This window comes from Panthera pardus, unplaced genomic scaffold (genome assembly GCF_024362965.1).
Source record: "Panthera pardus isolate Hobbes unplaced genomic scaffold, ASM2436296v1 HiC_scaffold_27, whole genome shotgun sequence".
Lineage (NCBI taxonomy): Eukaryota > Metazoa > Chordata > Mammalia > Carnivora > Felidae > Panthera > Panthera pardus.
In genome coordinates this window covers 72,640,999-72,656,997 of record NW_026526843.1, presented here as the reverse complement: position 1 = coordinate 72,656,997, position 15,999 = coordinate 72,640,999, and the positions used below count along the sequence as shown (strand labels likewise).

The window sequence follows — 15,999 nt, the reverse complement described above, 5'->3', positions numbered from 1 at the left end:
CAAACACCTATTATTTCACTCATATGTGTAATTTAATAAACAAATCAAATGAGCAAAGGGGAAAAAAATAGAGAGAGAGGTGAACCAAGAAACAGTCTTAACTGTAGAGACAGACTAATGCTTACTAGACGGGAGGTATGTGAGGGGATGTCTGAAATAGGTGATGGGGATTAAGCAGTGTGCTTGTGATGAGCACAGGGTGACCTATGGAAATGTTGAATCACTATATTGTACACCTAAAACTAATATAACACTGTAAGTTATCTAAATGGAATAAAATAAATACTTAAAAATAAAAAAATAATAAAACTAAAAATAATAAAGTAATGCATAAAAAATCATAGCATTTGATAATTGAGTTTATTTGTCCCAGGTCATTGTATAGGTAATGATATGATGGATATTTTTGACCATTTATGTCCATTTTGGTGAATATCTATGAGCAAGTATTGATGTGGTATAAGGTATATTCATTTTATTTTTATTTTTTTAATATATGAAATTTGTTGTCAAATTGGTTTCCATACAACACCCAGTGCTCATCCCAAAAGATGCCCTCTTCAATGCCCATCACCTACCCTCTCCTCCCTCCCACCCCCCATCAGCCCTCAGTTTGTTCTCAGTTTTTAAGAGTCTCTTATGCTTTGGCTCTCTCCCACTCTAACCTCTCTTTTTTTTTTTTTTTCCTTTCCCTCCCCCATGGGTTCCTGTTAAGTTTCTCAGGATCCACATAAGAGTGAAAACATATGGTATATTCATTTTAAATACTAGCAGATATTAACAAACTACTGTTTTTAATGTTTATTTTTGAGAGGGGGGGATCTGAAGTGGGCTCTGCACTGACAGCAGAGAGCAATATGAGGGGTTCAAACTCACAAAATGGGAGATCATGACCTAAGCCAAAAATGGGAAGCTTAACCAACTGAGTCACCCAGGCATCCCAACAAACTACTCTTGAAGGAAGTTTCAATATACAGCTTACATTACAGTATGAGAGAACTTGTTTTTGCACACATTTGCATGCACTTTTATCAATTTTTGAAATGCTTGAAGAATGTTAACGAATAGTTGGTTGGTGAGAAATTATATCATTTGTTACTTTGATTTTCAGTTTTCATTTCCCTGATTACTAGTGAGATTATCTTTTCTTGTGTTTATTTTTCATTTTGGTTTTCTTTTTTATTTATTTACTTTGCCATCTATACACATATTTCATGGGTATTAATGTATTATTTCTACATGTTGTTATATATGTGGGAGATATTTTGCCTGGTATATTGCTCCTAGTTCCATTTCTCTCATGTTATTTTTATTGTGGAGAACTATTCCACCTATTTTATATGGCACTTTTACTTTATTTGATCTCCAAATCTACATGTGACATTAGCCAACAAGGTGTTTTTTTCCTCATTTTAAAGGTGAGAACTCTTGGAGCGTCTGGGTAGCTCAGTGGGTAGGTGTCCGACTTCAGCTCAGGTCATGATCTCATGGTTCATGAGTTTGAGCCCCGCAGCGGACTCTGCGCAGACAGCTCAGAGTCTGGAGCCTGCTTCGGATTCTGTGTCTCCCTCTCTCTCCGCTCCTCCCCCACTCACACTCTGTCTCTCTCTCAAAAATAAACAAACATTTAAAAAGTTAAAAAAATAAAGATGAGAACTCTAAATCTCAGAGAGGTAAAGAAATCTTCCTGGTATTACACAGGTAGTATGCGGCAATAGCAGGACTTAAAAAGTTAAGCCTATTTACCCCTCTATTAGTTTTCTATTGCAATTGTAACAGATTAGCTTAAAACAACACATATTTGTTATTTTACAATTCTAATAGGTTAGAAGTCTAAGATAGGACTCACTGAGCCAAAATGAAGATGTCAACAGGGTTACATTTCTTCTGGAGGCTCTACAAGATAATCTATTTAGTTGCCTTTTCCAACTTTTTATGACCTGGATTTCCTGGATCATGGCTCCTTTTCTCTATCTTCCAACCCAACAGCAGTGAGTGGAGTCTTTCTCACACTTTGTCACCCTGGAATTCTCTGTCTTCCTCCTCCAATTTAAAGCACTGTTGTGATAATATTAGGCCCACACAGATAATACAAGATAATCTCATTTTAAAGTCAGATGATTAGCAACCTTAATTCTATCTGCAAACTTAATTCCTCTTTGTCATATAATTTAACATATTCACAAGTTCTGGGGATTAGGACATGTACATCTTTGAGTAAGGCATTATTCTATCTACCTCATTCCCTCAAACTAGTGTCTTTTCCACTGTAACAGAATAACAAATAGCCAAAGAAGTAGATCAATTTGTTTGGAAGGTAAGGCTGAGAAGGGACCAGTCTACCACAGCCTGGGCTATACCCTGAGTTTCTATTGTATTCACCTTTCCTGAAGCAACAGTTGAATCCTGAGAATGCCTGTGTTTTCTTCTTCTCATCTAAATAGAGATTTAGATTTCAAAACTTCACACAGTTATTTTTTCCAAATGGTTAACTTGTCATAAAGTAACTCATGCAAATTCAGCGGCCCTATAACTTGTTTTCAGACACCTGCACATGCTTTCTGTATACTGGTAGCACTAATCTAAAAGCCTTAATGATAGAAATATAGAGTGAGAAATATTGAAGATACCTCAAAGATCAGCTAATAAGAAAATCTAGGGGCGCCTGGGTGGCTCAGTCGGTTAAGCGTCCGACTTCAGCTCAGGTCACGATCTCACGGTATGTGAGTTCGAGCCCCGCATCGGGCTCTGTGCTGACTGCTCAGAGCCTGGAGCCTGTTTCAGATTCTGTGTCTCCCTCTCTCTCTGACTCTCTCCCATTCATGCTCTGTCTCTCTCTGTCTCAAAAATAAATAAACGTTAAAAAAAAAAAGAAAATCTAATTTTACAAGTGAGAAGACGGTGGACAAAGAAGGAAGGATAATCAGTGAACTAGAAAGATTAGGAGGGGCAGATAACATCATGTAATCTTATACTACAATATGAAGAAAGTATTGGCATGAGACCAAAGACAAGATGTGATCTGGGAGCAAGCATTGAATTGTAGGCACCCAAGAGGATAAACACTCTCCACAAGAGAATGGGTTCTTTTGCTGTTAAAAAATGATGATATGGCATTAACTAGAATTTTTCTCAGGAGTCCTCAATTCAATAGAAAACGATGCAATGAACAGAAGGTAGAAGATGACAAATGTTTGGCTATTTAATATAATGAAAAGTAATACAGAAGTTGAATGAGTTTTCTTGGGAGATTGTGAGCCTTCAGTTATTGGAGGCATCCAAGTAGTGTTTGTGTAGCCATTTGGAAAGAATACTTTATTTACAATTTCAGGTTTATTTTACTAATATTTTTTTCTTTGAATGAAAATCTACATGTGTGTTTAACCAAGAATATAAAACAGGTAAATGAGGCTCTTTTCTTTAATTTTTTAATGTTTATCTTTGAGAGAGATAGAGAGAGAGAGAGTACAAATGGGGGAGGGACAGAGATACAGGGAGGCACAGAATCTGAAACAGGGTCTAGGCTCTAAGCTGTCAGCACCAAGCCTGATGCGGGGCTCGAACTCTTAGACCCTGAGATCATGACATGAGCCGAAGTTGGACGTTTAACCAACGAGGCCACCCAGGTGCCCCAAAGATCCTTTAAGAGCACTGTGAGGCAACATAATCTGGAAGCAAACACCTCCCCATGTCTTCTGAAGTCTCCTTTTGATCACTATATTTTTAATCCAAGATACCCCGGGAGAATTTAAGGGTGCTAGGATGCTTAGAAGAACAAAGTTGTGACAGTGTTATAATGGATAAATTAGAATAGCAGAGGGACCGGCATTGACATACAACACATATTTGGGGAACAAGCTGGTTGATCAAGTAGTGAAACTATCAGGTACAACTGAGTCAACCTTGAAGTTGGAAAAGTCCCACCTGCCATTTTCCTAAAAGTGAAGTTTACAAATGCAGCGGTAGGATTTTGCTCATCATGAAGCCCGGCTCAAGGCTATCTTTTTTATTCATCATTCACGTATTTCATTCATCGAGCATATTGAGCATCAAGTCTGTATCAAATGCTATGCTAGGCTCTGAGGCTATAATTGGAAGCATGAACGAGGTTATCTCTGGTCTCACAAAGCTACCATTATAAGCTTTAAAGACAGGCAGTGAAACAAGAAATTTTAATAAACTGTTGTTTAATATACAGGGTGTATTAGGAGTATAGGGCAAGGTCATCTAAAAGAGAAACACGGGAAGTCAGGAAAAAACTCTGGAAGGAAGGGAATTTTAAAAAGAGACCCAAAAGATAAGTTAGAGAGTAAATAAGGTGAAGCATGTTGGAGCCAAATAGAACAACACATAAGATCTGGAGGTAAGAGAAAGCACACAGTACCTCGGAAAAATGGGAAACTGATATAATTCTGGCATGGGTGGATCATAGTATATGAGGTGAGGAAGGTCAAACAGTGAGCTAGAAAGATTAGTAAGGTGCACATCACAAAGGGCCATGTAGTCCTTGTTAAAGATTTTGGCTTTTGTCCTAGTGAAAATGAAGTCATTAGTTTTCTTAAAATACAGTTATAACTTTATTTTTCATGCATAGAAACACACACAAAAAAGAAACAAAAGTGAGTTTATATTCACTTTCCATAATTAAAAAAATTAATATATGAAGTTTTGAAATTTAAACTTTAAACATTAAATTTCAAAATGAAAAATGCAAATCACTCTTTCCCAACCAGATCACTCTCCCTAAAGGAAACCACTGTTAAAAAACATATTTTTATGACTATCAGAAAAAATTCCTTACCCTACCATCTATGTGTGTACACACACACACACACACACACACACACATAAGTACATAGATGTGTGTGGATGTATGTGTGTGCATGTGTGTATCTATAACGCAAATGCAAGATGTTCACTCTTTTGTGCCTTGCCTTTTACTTAATGATATATCTTGGAGATATTTCCATATATGCGTTCACACATACATATATTCAACACATTCTACCAGTTTGAATGTCATCCTTACTCAGGGGCCCTGCTAAACTCTGTATTACTCTAATTTCAGTCAATACAGCAAATGCTGCTGGAGGGTGTTAAGTAAGGTATTAAGTAAAAATCACCTTTGTGGTTTGGGAAAAGTAGTTTTGGCTGTTATTTGAAGAGCAGAATATGTGGGACAGGAATTAAGGCAAAAATCACAGTAAGGTGGTTATTATAATGATCCTGTTAAGAGATGAGTATGGCTCAGACCAAGGCTATGGCAGTGGAGAAACAGAGAAGTAGGTGTATTCAAAAGACATTTAGAATACTGATATGACAGCATTTGTCAATGGAATGCATGTGGAGAGTGAGACAAAAACTAGGAATCTTGGATGACATTCAGGTTTTTAGCTGGAGAAATAGGAGTGGGAGGGAAGATGCTATCATCTTCCTGAAGCTTATCCTGATGCCCACCCATTGAAAATGATCTCTCCTTTCTCTTAAGTGATATATCACTTTGTATAGGCCTCCCTCTCTCATTTACCATGTTCTTTAATACTAATGAAAGACTTTATTCCTGCATTGTCTAATTCTTATTTACTTCCAGCTTCTTACTGGGGGGTGGGGGAAGATAGGCAGGTGTAAGGAAAGTAAAGGGGGTAAAGAAAGAGAGTACCATTAATTGGTCAACTATTTTGTACTAGGCCCTTTTATAGACATTCTTCCATTTTGTTTTCACAACCTGATTTTGCAGGTGACAGATTAAGGCTCAGAGAATTCAAGCAACTTCCCCAAGATCACACACTTCAGGAAGAGGCAGAAACAGGATTAAAACCAGAATTGTCCATGCCCAAAACCCACAATCGGGAAGCCACATAATGTAAAGAAGAGTAAAGTAGGAGCTAATGCCATTCATAGAGCTGTTCAAGGAAGGCAGCCAAAAAACAAGACATATTAACTGAGCATGATGGGGAAAGAGAGGTTTGCCAAGACAGGTAGGAAGGGTCTGGGACAAAGGAGTGGGTAAATAAGTGTTAGGAGGATGCTCAGGGAATGTGTACATGAATAAAGTACCAGGAGGCTGAAGGAAATATACCTTTGGTCTTGGGACATAGATGGATACCTGAAGACTAGGGGTGTCAAGAATCCAAGAATCAGTCTGCATTTTCAAGTTAGCCAGCAGGGGGTGAGTTTCAAAGCAACTGAGATTTGAGCAGTGGTTCTCAAAGTGTGGTCCTCAGTCCAGCAGCATCAGCATCACCTGGCAACTTGTTGAAAATGCAGATTATCAGGCCTCACCACAGATTTACTGAAGCAGACACTCATTGCCTTAACAAATCCTCCAAGGAATTCTGGTGCATACTTAAGGGTGAGACCCATTGCTTTGGAGGGCTGAAGAAAGCGGCAAATAGAATTCAAGAACTAGTGTTTCCTGAGATAGCCCAGGACAGTTACACATTGCAGCAGTGTAGATGAATCCTTTCAAAGCATGATGGAGCCTGCTGGTCAGAAGTGGTGGTGGGGAATGTAAAGGGAGTGTGGTGGCTTCAGAGGTGTGGTCTCTAGGGGAAAACCTTTTCATCCCTGAACCTCTCCACTTTTTTCCATAGGACTTTTTCTTTCTTTCTTTCTTTCTTTCTTTCTTTCTTTCTTTCTTTCTTTCTTTCTTCTTCTTTCTTTTAGAACTGTTAAGGGTAAGCTAATCAAATGACCCTGTGATAAAGCAGACAGAATGGCTATGCTGGAACACTGCCCATGGCTTTTTGTTTCTGTTTATATATTTATGAGAGGTGAGGAGGGGTAGAGACAGAGGGGGGACAGTATCTGAAGTGGACTCTGTGCTGATCGCAGAGAGCCTGATGTGGGGCTTTAATTCATGAACCGCGAGATCATGATCTGAGTCAAGAGTCATTTAACCCACTAAGCCACCTAGGCAACCCTGCCCATGGCTTTTATTTTCACCAAGTACCTTATGCTGTCGCTAAATTTCACTGTAAGAAGTATGGAAAGGAAAAATAAAACATTTATTGAAGGTCTTTAATGTGTTGAGCAGTGTGCTAACGGTTCATGCAAATGCAAGCTTATTTAACCCTCACAATGTTACAGTCATGGAGATTTATTTATTTATTTATTTATTTGTTTGTTTATGAGACAGAGAGACAGAGAAAGAGAGGCAGAGAAAGAAGGAGAGAGAGAATCTTAAGCAGGCTCCGCACTGCCTGATGCAGTGCTTGATCTCATGACTAAGGTCATGACCTGAGCCTAAATCAAGAGTTGGAGGCTCAATGGACTGAGCCACCCAGGTGCCCCCAGTCATGAATGTTTTATTGTTTCTATTTTACAGATGAGGAACCAGTGGCTCAGAAAGGTTAAGTAACATAGTTCAGAAGAAACCATGTAGGATACAATCACTAGTCCTTCTGACTTCAAACACCATGCTTCTTATATTAGATAGTGAGCTACCCTGTGAACCTCTCATCTAGCCATCCTAGGGCCATGCCTTGTGATTATCCATACAAAGTTAACTTGGAAATATCAATTAGGTGAATTGATAAATGGATGGGTTAGTGAAAGTATTTGAAACTTTAAGGACTTTTTCTTTCTTCTTTTTTTTTTTTTGTTATTGAAGTATAATTAACATACAGTGTTATATTACTTTCAGGTATTTACTGTAATGACTCAACAATTCTAAACATTGCTCAGTGCTCATAAAGGTAAGTGTACTCTTGATCTCCTTTATCTATTTCATCCCTCCCTTCAACCACCTCCCCTCTGGTAGCCACCAGTTTGTTCTCTGTATTTTAGAGACTATTTTTTAACCTTTTTTTAAAAAAGGACCTCTTCAGGCCCTCTGCCCTTTTTTAAATCATATTATTTGGTTTTTTGGGGGTTTTGGTTTTGAGTTGTATAAATTCTTTTATATGTTTTGGATATTAATCTCTTATTGGATATATCATTTATAAATATTTTCTCCCATTCAGCAGGGTGCCTTTTTGTTTTGAGATTTAAGGGACTTTTAAGTACATTCTGGTCTTGTGTTTCTCAAATGTTCTTTTAAAGCTATCAACATTCCTTGCTGGTGCTCCAGGGTTAAGCACATTGCCTGGGTGGGCAACCATACAAGTGAGAAAGTCCCTAGGTACCCTTAGCCCTGACCAATTTCTTTCTTTTCCTAGCCTTACCAGAAAAGCTACACTTTCATCTTCCATAGGTAGTGGGCATTTACTGTAAGATTCTGTTTGGGTCAATAGTTTTGCTGTCAAAAATAATTTTGAAAAATGATAAATCTAGACCACCTTCTTCATTTTACAGGTGAAGTACTGAGTCCCATAAAGGCAAAATCATGTATCCAAGATTACCTGTGTTTTCTTTAGTAAAATAACTAAAACTTAAAACCAGCATTCATGAAATATTCTTTTTTTTTAAATTACAGGGAGAGACAGACCATGAGCATGGGAGGGTCAGAGAGAGGGGGAGACACAGAATCTGAAGCAGGTTCCAGGCTCTTAGATGTCAGCACAGAGCCCTGATGTGGGGCTCGAACTCACAAATCACAAGACCATGACCTGAGCTGACCTAAGCTGAAATCAGAAGCCCAACCGACTGAGCCACCTAGGCACTCCAAAATACTCTTTTTTTTATTTTTACCATGAATTAGTACAACTTGTTTTCTAGGAAGAATTTAGATTAATTTCTTTATTGAAAAATTTGGAGTGATAACTTTTTTTTGGAATTTTTTTTTTGCCAGATATGTGCTAAATAGCTCATATGTATAATTTTATTTCAGTTTTCATAAAAGCCTTATAAAATAGGTACTATTATTATACTCAATTTTACAGAGGGAAAACTGAGGTTTAGAAGGATTTAATGACTTTTCCAAGGTCACAGGCTCAGGAAGTTGTAGAGTTGAGATTTCAATCCAGATTGTCTGATTCTAGTTTCTGTGCTCTTAATAAGTTGCCATGTTGCAAGTGTTTATATTTCAAAGCAGTCTGTAGTGGGGGGTATTCAAACTACAGCTTGTGGGCCAAATCTGTCCTGCTTCTTGTTTATGAAATTAACTTTTATTGGTTCATAGATATATCCAATGTGCTGCAATAGCCTGTTTTAATACTTATGACAGAGAGATGCTATATGTTCTCCAAATAAAATATTTACTAACTGTCCTTTTACTGAAATACTTTAAAAACCTTTATTCTATAGGTATCAAGTTAAACATTTTTTAGGTGTCTCCTGAGGAAAAACACCAGAAATATGCCTAGGATTTGTAGAAGAGGTAGGCATTGTGTGCCCTGCAGTAAATTGCTGAATGAATAAAACAAGCTCAGAAACCTAGCCTCTCTGCCTCCTGCAGTCTTCATTGTGTTGGCTTAAGTGTGTCTATATGACCTCTTTCTTGTTGTCTTTTATGAGTCACAACAGAGGCCTTATCCCTTCCACTCCCTGTCATAAATGCCTTAGAGCCTGGACTTGGATCTCAGCTTAATGGGTTTGATCCCCACCTTCCCCTTTAACTCTAAGGTCTGCATCCGTGCCAGGTAGGGAAAGAGGCAGATAACTCCAAGGGCTGCTGTAGCCTGATCCAGCTTCCTTTGATCACTAAGTATTTCTCAGGGAACTCTAGCTTGCGACTCCACCCTTCTCCCCGTCAGTTGCTTCTACTTGGCTAAGCCTGGGGTGCAGTCTGTGAGGGCAGCTCCCAAGTGTCTAGGCACTCTTAAGCACCTCCACTGGTTTATGAGCCAGACTTTGCCCCACCAGTTCAGTCTTTAAAGTCCTCCTCCCTGGACCCTGCTCAGACACTTTGAATCCAGGAGAGAAAGATGTGTCAAGCCTGCCTGGAGAACAGCATCTGCTTCTAGCCAAGATCTGTCATCACAAAGTAAGGATACTAAGTGGTGGAATCACCATCATACCTGTCTCCTTCTTATACCTTGTTCTGTTGGGTAGATGCAGTCCTTTCCAAAGAGGCATGAAATTCTCTGCCTTTTCTCCACAAATTAGTCAGTACCCATTCTTTCCTTATACTTTGCATTTTTGAAATCTCTTTTTCTTCTACTGTTAATATAAATAATATGCTGTCTTCATGGAATCCCAGATATGTTAAGTTTATAGAGCTGGGAGAGTCTGTATCTAGTTCTATGCCTTTATTATGCAAATGGAGAAACTAGCCGGGAGGAAATAAGAGCCTGGGCCAAGGCCAAATGGCTGATTACTGCCAGAGCAAACCAGGGCTGGAACCTAGGGCACTTGACTGAGGCTAATCACTTTCCACTACTCTCTTTTTCCAGCAGGGACAAGGATAGCCTTTTTTTTTTTTTTTTTTTTAATCCAAACTCCAGTTTCACTTAGAAATTTTAGGACCCATTTACTTTTTTTTTTTTTAGTTTTTTTTTTTAATTTAATATTTCCAGTTATTCTGGGTCTTCTCAGATTTTAGGATGTTGACCTATATTCTAGCTACATCTGGTCTCCTTGACGGAAAAATGTTGGTAATATAGTCCTGGGTTTTCACTGTAGGAGTTGCTAGAAATTGCAGAGGTAGAACTAATGTACATAAAAAAAAAAAAAAAAAAACTAGCAGTAACTGGTGGACAGCAGGCACATAATTTTGAAGTCACTTTTCCTAACTCAAAAAGGTCCTCTGTTTCTCCCCTTAGCAGCACAGTGTGGTAGTGTGGCAGCTAAAAGTCTAGACATACCCAGTAAAATCCCCAACTCAACTTTTACTTCCTGTGTGACCTTGAACAAGTTACCTTCTTTCTCAAAGACTGGTTTTATTCAATTGTAAAATAAGAATAAGAGCAGCCTTTTCACAGGATAATGATGAGACTTAAAGAATGCATGTAAAGTGGTTAGCCTAGGGCCTGACACGTAGGAAGCTCTTTTGTTTTATTACCAGATTCATTTTTCTCTATTACCAAGCAATGATTGCCTCAGAATAACAGACATGGCTGATAACTGTGCTTCACAGCAAGAAGGAAAAAATTTGGCGGTGGTGGGGCCCCTTCCCACATTTAATAATCTTTGCAAAGGGCCCCATTACTGAAATACAGCTGCTGGAATCTGTGAGCTTTGAATGGGCAACTGGCAGTGCATTCTCCTCCCCTTTTCAGCAAAAGACCAACTACCAAGCTTCAAAAACAAAAATGAAGCCCACCCCCTGTGATTCCTCCTGAGATCCTAACCAGGATTTGGAAAACACCCAGATATGGTCAAAGAACCATCTAGTATTTTGTACCAAACCAGGATAAACAAGACATTCCAATATAAGGCACCCAGCACTGCCCCCTCGTCCATTCACCCCACCCCAGTAACACCAGCCAAATTGGAATCTTGGACTTAATTTATGAGAAAGGCTCTGTAACCCAGGATACTGACTGAACAGGTCTGGCTGTCTCTTGCTGGGGTCTGCAGTGCAGCATCACTAGGCTGCTGACATGAATATGGAAGGATTTACTCTAGCAAAGGTAAGCTTTCTTTCTTCCCTTTCCAAACCCTACCTCACCTTCTTTTCTTTGTAAAACCTTTATGTGGCTGGATTTAGGGGGATTTTTGGCCACTGGAAGAGAAAGTCAGTGGCAGAGAAGTTGGAGGAAGCTTGGCTAGGTGTGCAGGGAAGTTAAAGTGAACAATAGGCTCTTTTCATTCCTTTGGCCAAAATGACCAGGACCACCCTGTCTTAACTGCTTCAGGAATGGTTATGGAGTTGTAGAGAGTAGTTAATTTTCCTGTTGAAATAATGTGCTAGTAGTCCTCTGTCTCACAAATTGAGGAGTTTATTGATGTGATGGATCTGAAGACTAACGTGAGAATCTCAAATGCTTGAAACAACCACTTGGTTTCGTGTTTTGAGATCCAGATTGGCATAGACTAAGCCAATAAATGATAGCTGAACCAAACTATCAGCTTAAAATCTAAATTATTTCTCATACATAATGTCTAAATAGTAGAAATATTTTAGAAAACATGTTTTCAAATTCTGGCTTTGGCAGTAACTGGCTGGTTGACTTTGAGCAAATCCCTTCACCTCTCTGGGGTTGAAATAAGATGGTTTCTAAAAGTCTTTATGGATGTATGCATCTATAATGCATTCAGTCTTTTTACAGAGCATCTATTGTATTCCAAGCCCTTTGCTAGGGTCTCAAATCCATCTATTTATTTTAATTTCAAAATACTCCTGTAAGATAAATATTCCTATTTTTGGATGAGAAAACTGAGGCTCAGGGAGGTAAAAGTGATTTGTTGAAAGATCACATAGCTATTACAGGCAAGAGGAAGAATTTGATTCTAGATCTTCTGATTTCAAGTTAGTTTGCTTCTATGATACCACAATTGGAGTATGAAGAAATAAAGCAGTCTTATTACTACAAATGCAAATATGTAGTGGAATCATATTGTCCCAGGAATGATATAAAGGTGATATGCCAGAAATTATTGCCAGGCTGAGGTATCAGGACTCTTAGGTTCTAGTACTAGTTCTGAGGACTTTAGGTGAGTCCCTTCCTTTTTGGGCCTCAATTTTCCTACCTCCGGCATGCTAGGATACAGTAATAATGATTAAACAATAATACAAATTGTATTTGTACTATCTGGATCCTCTTGGGGCTTTTAACACTCCCTCCATTTTCCGTCCCAGAAAAGAAAGGCTTATACCTATTGAAGGTGAGAAAATCCCTATATGGAATCTATTTTTTTTTTTTTTAGTTTTTATTCAAATTCCAGTTAGTTAATATACAGTGTAATATTAGTTTCAGGTGTACAATTTAGTGATTCAACACTTCTATATAACACCTGGTGCTTATCACAAGTGAACTCCTTAATCCCCATCTCCTATTTCACTCATTCCCCCACCCCCACCAACTCTGGTAATCATCAGTTCATTTTTTACAGTTAACAGTCTGTTTCTTGGCTTGCCTCTCTCTCTCTCTCTCTCTCTCTCTCTCTCTCTCTCTCTCTCTCTTTTTCCCCCTTTGCTCATTTGTTTTGTTTTGAGTTACAGAGTGAAGAAAGAGCATTAAACCTTTAAAAAACAGAGAACCAAAAGGTCAGTTTTGACAGAGGGTTCTGTTAGGAAGGCTGCTGAGATTAAGACAGGCTGCCAAGAGTAGCTAAGAATTCCTGTGTTCGCTTGAGTGATCCTTTCACTCTAGAATAAACCTGTCCAGCCCAGTGTAGCCCAATGCAGAGAGAAAGATGGAGGGAGAGAAAAGAGCATTGTCTTGTTGAAGGAAAAACTTGCAAATTCTAGGGAAAACAATGCAATTTGTCCTGGGTAATGGGGATCAGGCCCACATGATACTGAGATGACAGGAAGATAAGGTAAAGGAAAGAGAGGCTTGACCTACTGCTAGCTGACCTTCCCCCTAAGGCTATTTTCAAGTGTATATTAATTAAACTATATCTAATTCCAAGTAGCCCAAAAATTCATTCACCCTTTCTCTTTCTCTCTTTCTCCATCTCTCTCTCTCTATTTCCCCCTCTCCTCCTTTGGTCACCTCTTCATTCCTGTTTTCTTTCTTTTGATTTTATTTATTTCTTTTCTTTTTTCTTTTCATCCAGGACTCTTGCTCACCTTGCTTATTTCATTTTTTTTTTTTTTTTACCTTTCCCTCTTATTTTCCATCCTCAGTCTGGCCTTTCTTTAAGACTTCCTCCTGTGGACTCAGCTGGGAGAAAATAGCCCTACCCAAGTAAAAAGTTTACATAGGGTTTTACATCTTTTACCTCACTAGATTTTCATAGCAAACTTTTGAGGACCCCAAAGGAGAGATTATTTCCATTTAACAGATCACCTCCACTTATAGCTCAGGATATTAGGTGACTTGCTCAATATCACAACTAATACATGATGATTCCAGAACTATAACCCTTTTTTTTTCTAGAATATGAAAACTTTCAGTTTTACCATTAAATACCCAAGTGATCCTTAAGGAGTTTTATGGGTTTTCCCTTTCTTCTATTCTTATACTGTATTGTAAAAACAAATTAAAAATGACAACAGTAGCAACAACAAATGCAGTTTTGGGAAGAAAAAGAGGACTAGCCAGTGTGTTACAAACTAAGAAAACTAATATTTATCAGATGCTTATTAAGTACTCAATGCTATCTCATTCAAACACAACTGAAAACAGTACTCAAACCTGAGTTTATCTGACTCAAAAGTTTTGATTTTTTTCATTATATCATGTTGCTTCCAAAGAGACTAATCTCAGCCATATACATATACATGTACATGTATGCTTAGTATGTGTTACTGTGTATCAGAACTTATGAGTGTGTACATGTTGTAGCTATCTATAAAATGTTAAAGCTTCATGATCCTGTCAAGTTTCATTTCTAAACCTGTTTCCCATTTGTAATAATAATAGCTATTAATACTTTTTGATTACTGACTTGGGCAACTTGATCACTTATTTGTGTCCTATGAACTTACAGATTTTAATTTATTTAATACTCAAAGCTACTCTGAGATGTAACTAATAGTATTAATTTAATTTCAAAGATGAAAACACTATGTCTGGAGAAATGAAGCAGTTTATAAAATCACAGAGCTTGGAAAAGTGGAGCCAGGATTTTGTTTAGGTAGTCTGATTTCAAACCCTGTGCACTGGATGAAAAATGGGGAAGACAATCCTTATCTCACAAAAGTTTAGAATTAACAAGATGGCAGATATAAAAACCATGCTGTATAGTGGGAAGTGCTAGGCAAATGCTAGGTAGCATTTTTCTCCCAGGATTTATTATCTAGTTCTTCTGGTCATTAGTCACCATCTTTTAATGCTTGTTCATTGTATGCTGAAGATCTGTACTGGTTTATTTATAGAATGTTTTCACATTTATTATGTACTTCTCTAATGGTGAAACTCTTACCTGGGGCAGTTAAGTGAGTTTAAGGCACAACAGCTTTGCTGGCATCTTTGCTTACACAAGGTCTATGTTATATCCAGACATTTGTTGAATTAAGACACTCCCTTCCTGTTGAGTGTTCCAAGGAATTTGTGTGACCATATGTGGTACTATGTGTAGACACATGTAAATGCACCTGTGTTTCATTAGTGAATGTGAGTATTGGCAGAGTGTGAGAGCTTAAAATGACTTTTTGAGAGCTCTTTATGTAAAATATTTTTTGTAGTTCTGCAATTTGCATTTCATTATATTCTCAAATATTCTGACCCCACAAAAGTAGTAACTATATAATGCAGCTCTATTATTTTATAGATAGGGAAACTCAGGCTCACTAAGGTGATGTAACTTGTGTAAAGTCACTCTTTAAATCAGTGGCAAACTTGAACTAGTGTCAACTGGTGGAAAAAATGTATGTTTGTGTCACTTTATGACACTCTAGTAGTAGCTGTTTATGGCATACCTGCAGAGCCCCCATCACCATTTTTGGCATAAGATACACAAAGACTTCTAAGACATGATGTCCACCTCCAGAGAGTTTATAGTCCAATTTGGGAAATAAAAACAGTTCATGAGGTAGCTCACAGAAAGGTAACAAAAATACAAAGTCTGACTTAATGTAATTGGGTGTTATAGAGAGTAAGTAGTCTTTCAGAGGACACTGGTATAGAGAGCCTACAAAGGACCTTCTGGGGAAGTTAGGATTTAGATTTGCCTTAGAGTAGAAATATAGAACACATGGTGTGTGGGGACAGTGCAGATTATTAAAACAAACAAACAAACAAACAAACAAACAAACAAACAAACAAACACTATAGCCAGGGGGGAGAAGGAGAAGAAAACAAGCAGTTACTTTCTGTTATGTTCTAAACTCTAATTGTACTGAGGCCCTTTTGTGTAAGTTTTCAAATTTATTTCTCCAACATTGATATTATTATATATATTTCATAGGTAAGGAAAAAATTTTAGCGTGGTTAAATATTACCAAAGGCTACCCAACTGGTCAGTGGGAGGCCTAGGTTTTGGAAAGAAAAATCCAAGAAAGGTCCTCCTCTATATCAAGGGCTTTCTGCCAAATGACATATGGAGACTGGGGATTAACACTTTGGC

General features: G+C 38.0%; 1 protein-coding gene and 1 pseudogene across 6 annotated transcripts in view; one reads left to right on the top strand and one right to left on the bottom strand.

Annotated features, from left to right (window-relative positions):
* Positions 1–4,986: 4,986 nt before the first annotated feature.
* On the bottom strand, positions 4,987–5,087 carry LOC128773991 (U6 spliceosomal RNA; annotated as a pseudogene).
* Positions 5,088–9,649: 4,562 nt separating this feature from the next.
* The window catches only part of HEPH (hephaestin), a 113,548-nt gene continuing 107,198 nt past the window's right edge, over positions 9,650–15,999 (top strand). For 3 of the 6 annotated variants that reach the window (XM_019428575.2, XM_019428573.2, XM_019428574.2), the window contains exon 1: positions 9,651–9,865. Coding sequence is in view for 2 of the 6 variants with exons in the window: in XM_019428577.2 (XP_019284122.2) it covers positions 11,424–11,453 (30 nt within the window). In the remaining 4 variants the exon portion in view is untranslated. Of the gene's footprint in view, positions 9,866–11,099; positions 11,454–15,999 lie in introns of those variants that run through there. The other 3 variants (XM_019428577.2, XM_019428572.2, XM_053891538.1) reach the window with 3 other exon arrangements.